Consider the following 941-nt stretch of genomic DNA (forward strand, 5'->3'; position numbering starts at 1 on the left):
GGTGGGTGGGTGTGTCTGCGGGAGCGAGTGTGGCCGTGAGCACGAGGGGTGTGCGTGTAAATGAACGTCAGACTGCGAGGGGGCCTGAAAGCGGGAGTGTGCGCGCACGCGCAGGTGCTGCGCGCCCCCACAGGGCTCAGACACGCCCCGCCCCCAGGCCTGGCCCCCGGCCACGGGCTGCCAGTGGAAATCCGCAGGCCTCCCCGGGGGTCACCACAGAGATGAGCCCGCCGCGCGGCGCAGAGCGGTCCCCGTAGTGATAAGAAGGGGCGGACCATCGAGTCGGGGCCTCCACAGAGCGCAGAGCGGCTCCGCGGCCGCCCCCCGCGGAAGCACCCGCCTCCTCCCACTCGCAGGTTTTCGAACCCCGCCGGAAGTGATGTAAGACTGGGCGGGGCCCGGCGGGAAGTTCGAATCCCGGCGGCCGCAGCACGGGGGGTTCCCTCCCCCCAGCGCGGGCGGGGCGCGAGCGAACCGGGCTGACGTCACGGAGAGGGGCGCGCGGGGGCCTCACGTCAGGAGCTAGGAGGTTGGGGGGGGCAAGGTGACGTCAGAAAGACATGGGGGCGGCGATGTCATGGGGCAGCTGGGTGACGCCAGAGGGATTGGCAGTGACGTCACTGCAATGCATAGGAAGGGTTGGGGGGCGTGGGTTCCTCCTGGGGCAAATGTGGGGCCCCTGGGGGGAGCCCGCAGGCGTGGTCCCTTTCCGGGCTGTGGGAGGACAGTGGGGTCACAGCAAGGGATGCTGGGAGCTGAGCGCCAGGCTCTGCCCTGGCTCTGAGGAGGGGGCTGCCCCTGGACCCCGGGGTCCTCCCCTCTACCCCCCATCTCCCTTCCCCCGCAGGTGCCAACTGCGCCATGCCCAGGCCCCGCGCCCGCAAGACCACCCCCCGGCGCCGCCCCACTCGCCCCTCGCCCTCGCCCTCACCGCCGCCCCC

General features: G+C 72.2%; 1 protein-coding gene across 1 annotated transcript in view; it reads left to right on the plus strand.

Annotated features, from left to right (window-relative positions):
• Nucleotides 1-60: 60 nt before the first annotated feature.
• Nucleotides 61-941, plus strand: part of LOC102383987 (histone H3-like centromeric protein A) — a 3150-nt gene continuing 2269 nt past the window's right edge. The window contains exons 1-2 of the mRNA XM_006036613.3: nucleotides 61-157; nucleotides 227-381. Of these exons, the coding sequence (XP_006036675.1) occupies nucleotides 61-157; nucleotides 227-381 (252 nt within the window). The remainder of the gene's footprint in view (nucleotides 158-226; nucleotides 382-941) is intronic.

This window comes from Alligator sinensis, unplaced genomic scaffold (genome assembly GCF_000455745.1).
Source record: "Alligator sinensis unplaced genomic scaffold, ASM45574v1 scaffold184_1, whole genome shotgun sequence".
In the NCBI taxonomy this organism is placed as follows: Eukaryota; Metazoa; Chordata; order Crocodylia; family Alligatoridae; genus Alligator; species Alligator sinensis.